General features: G+C 50.5%; 1 protein-coding gene across 1 annotated transcript; it reads left to right on the top strand.

Annotated features, from left to right (window-relative positions):
* Positions 1-421: 421 nt before the first annotated feature.
* On the top strand, positions 422-1,286 carry BKA67DRAFT_650223 (uncharacterized protein; the record flags this gene model as incomplete). The annotated part of the gene is made up of 3 exons (XM_046106042.1): positions 422-451; positions 492-842; positions 965-1,286. The coding sequence occupies 3 exons, from the start codon at positions 422-424 to the stop codon at positions 1,142-1,144; spliced, it is 561 nt and encodes a 186-aa protein (XP_045953545.1). The 3' UTR covers positions 1,145-1,286.
* Between the last annotated feature and the right edge of the window lie 2,098 nt (positions 1,287-3,384).

Raw genomic sequence — 3,384 nt, 5'->3', positions numbered from 1 at the left:
CTGATCAACGTCCACACCGAGGCCAGCTTGTCCCCAGCAGCCATTTTCGAGGTCCGAAACAAGCCAAACAATGTCCGACCGGGCTTTAGAACGCAAGGTCGTTTAATCACTGCGTTGCACTGAACCAAGTCGTGTGGGTTTTTCCAGTTTTCTCCAACTGGTTGTTGAAGTTCAAAACATCAGAAATACACCCAGACACGAACGCTCAATTGCAGAAATACGACCAAAACCACAGTGGAGGCTAAGGGAAATACTACACCGGCTACTCTAATATGTCTCTTCGCCGCCGCAAACTCGATCTCATGAACCTCGTATACTTCCACCGTCTCCAAGTAGTTACTTTTTGAGTTGTCTATGGCCACGTCACGACGACAGCCATAGAAAGAGCAGAGACAGCAAAAACGGCGTCTGTGGTGGGAACATGCGTGGTTATGCCAGACCTAAAGGTGTTGTAAGTAAAATAATGTTTTCTCTCTTCATATATAATCCAGAAGTACCCTGCTGACTGGTTGGAGCGGAACAACGATTACTTGGCGAACGGATGTTACCGCCAAGTCGACGTAACAAGACTGCCGCGGGAGGTAGGTGATGTACCGGCGAGGACGCACAGGCGCCATAGAGATGCTTCGGATTCGCAGGCGGGCTTTCGACCCCTGATGACATCAACAAGACACCACCCACCCATCTCAAGTAGAGAACTCAAGACCCCAAGATCACGGCATGTCACTTCCTCCAGGAGGTCGTCATCTTCGGAGCGAAGGCCACGAGAAGTCTACGAAAAGAAATACGTCCACTTCTCTGCTCCCGCTGAGCCCCAGCGAAAACCTCGTCGGCCTCCTAAGGTCGGGCTGGATGACTATGAGATAAGATACCAGCGCCGGACCTGTATACCATCATTCTCGGGTTCGGCCGAGTTGTATGGCGTAGACCAGTACATACAGAGGAAAGATAACGATACCCACAGCATCCTCAAACCACGACGACGCAAGCAGGACCGGAGAAGACCCTGTCTCCTGACCTTGCTCATGGGTCGTCGAAAGAAGCCAGCGGTCCGGCAGCTACCCACACGTCGGCCCTGGAATATAAACTACTCGTCCAGACGTTCTGGCCTAAGTATACCAATCGAGGATTTGGTTCTAACTAAAAATTCCAACAGGCTAGTAAAATCCCTAGATTATGTAAAATATGTCATCCACAGCTACTTATGAAGTTTATATAGACGTCGTCGTAGACACATGAACATATCTTTCAGAAGTGAAGACAAGGCACCGCTCAGGGGCAAGAAGGGGGGTGGCGGTACTATTACTCCGGTAATTCTTCAGAACTAGGTGAGCACGATGGCTACAATGTGCATGCTACGCGTTGGGTGCGCAGGCATGGACGACCTCCGGCCCGATCCCCTGCACCGTTTGGGTCCGGATACGCGGCCGAATCCTCTGGGAGGACTCTTCCGGCGGTAAGCAATACCTGTGGGATCTACACCCAGGATGAAATAGAAGCTGAAAGATAACGACAAAGGCAGCGAAACGAGCCTACAGGCGATATGAAATCAGAAGGCAATCGTGCCATAAGCTGAGGCCTAATTTCCAAGCCACGGAAACAGCTTATGTACAGGTAACTCTCGACGTATGTATTATTTTTCTTATGAATATCAGACTACTGTTGCTGCGGTTCTGCACCCCACGGCTCGATATTCGATGTTACACTAATACTGTAACATGATGGCAGTGGCAACCCGAACGCCACGTCGCACAAGCTCTCTGGCGACGATCCAACCGCCGCCAACAGGGCATGCCTCGCCATGATTCTGACATCAGTGTTGCTGGCTCAGGACTTGTCACAAGCCATGCTCCCCAGGCAAACCTGGAAATGTGCTATACCACGACTATGCCAACTGGTATGGCCCCGCTTCTATGAAGGGAGACTACGAATACGGCGGTTGGTCAACAGAGCGCTCAGGCTTGGTACAATTGAGCAGCCATTATTGGGGCGATGTCAATAGTTATTCCATACAGGGCAAGTATAGGGGCATCGGTGTCAGTCGCCGAGGTGGGTTTTTCGCTACGACATTCGATTGTGGTTCCAGTGTAACAGAACTGCGCCTTGGCGCTTATTTCCTTTGACCCCATTGTATCAATGCACCATTTAAAGAACTTTATAAAGCTTGGAAATGATACGCCAATAAAGATGTGCCAGTTAACGTTACGCCTCATGCACGCTTTCAACTCCGTAAAGAACTCTTCTATTGGTTGAAAACGTGCGTGTGTTGGGGAAATAAAGCAGTTTTATCCCGGCTGCAGCACACATCTGTGCCACTTGGTCGGAGCGACGGATTGAAGCAGACTGATCCATAATCAGCACAGATCTCGGCCCAGGCCCAGGCCACCCTGCCGTAGTGGCACATGAGCTCTGTGATAAAGTCCTCGGATACAGCCCCGTCAATGAATCCCTATAGCACTCGCGCAAAGAGGATCCCTTCTTGAGTATATGCAGACAAAGATTTGGTATCTATGACTCGAAACTTGAATGGGCATCACGCTTTAAGGCGACCATCCTGTCCCTTGTAATCCTACTCTGCTATCACATCCGCATTTGTCTACGTAGACCAGCTAATAAAAGCTGAGTTCTGATAGTTGATAGTGGTAAAAGTCTCGAAGGTCTGCATTGCCCTGCTGAGCTACACGTGAAGAAGAGAGATATTGAGAAGAACACATTGAAAGCAATGAAGGGCACCTTTGAGCCCGAGTACTCGAGTGGCAACCGCCCACAGTACAGTCAGTGCCTGTCCACGGCAAACAGCAGCAGCAAGTCATAGGAATGTCAGTGAGCGCGATACAGTAGCCTGTGGTTCGCAATCATCACCAATTCTGGCAGTTGAACTCTCCTGCTTCGGCGAATATAATACACGCGCCTGACACAGCATTGCCCCTCAGAAATGACCGACCTCCAACGCCCTCAGTGCCAAGCACTTTGTTTGGTTCGCTACCGATCTGCGCTGTCGAGCCTCGGGTGACCTGCAGCTTAGCTGCACCAGCAGGCTGTGCAGCCATACCTGCCCTCCAGGCTGCCTCACTCGGCCATCAACCAAATTGGCACGCCGGCACGATGCTTTCCACAGCAATCTTCGCTACTCCATGGCATGCCGACGATTAAGACGTGAGAATGAGCTTCGGATTTGGTGTCGGTGACTTCCTCGCAGTCATCAAGCTTGCCAACGAAGTCCGAAAAGACTTTGCAGGCGCCCCAGATCAGTTTCAGCAGATTACTGCCGAGTGTGTTCAAATTGTAGCTCGTCTTGCAACGCTCATCGCTAATTAAGCATTCTGCACAGGATCAGGAATCTAGCCATCGTTCTTCAAGACGTCGACATATTTCTCATCGAAC

Source organism: Truncatella angustata (genome assembly GCF_020726525.1).
Source record: "Truncatella angustata strain MPI-SDFR-AT-0073 chromosome Unknown BKA67scaffold_9, whole genome shotgun sequence".
Lineage (NCBI taxonomy): Eukaryota > Fungi > Ascomycota > Sordariomycetes > Amphisphaeriales > Sporocadaceae > Truncatella > Truncatella angustata.
Note: the sequence above shows the minus strand (reverse complement) of the source record. Positions and strands in the feature narration are given on the sequence as shown.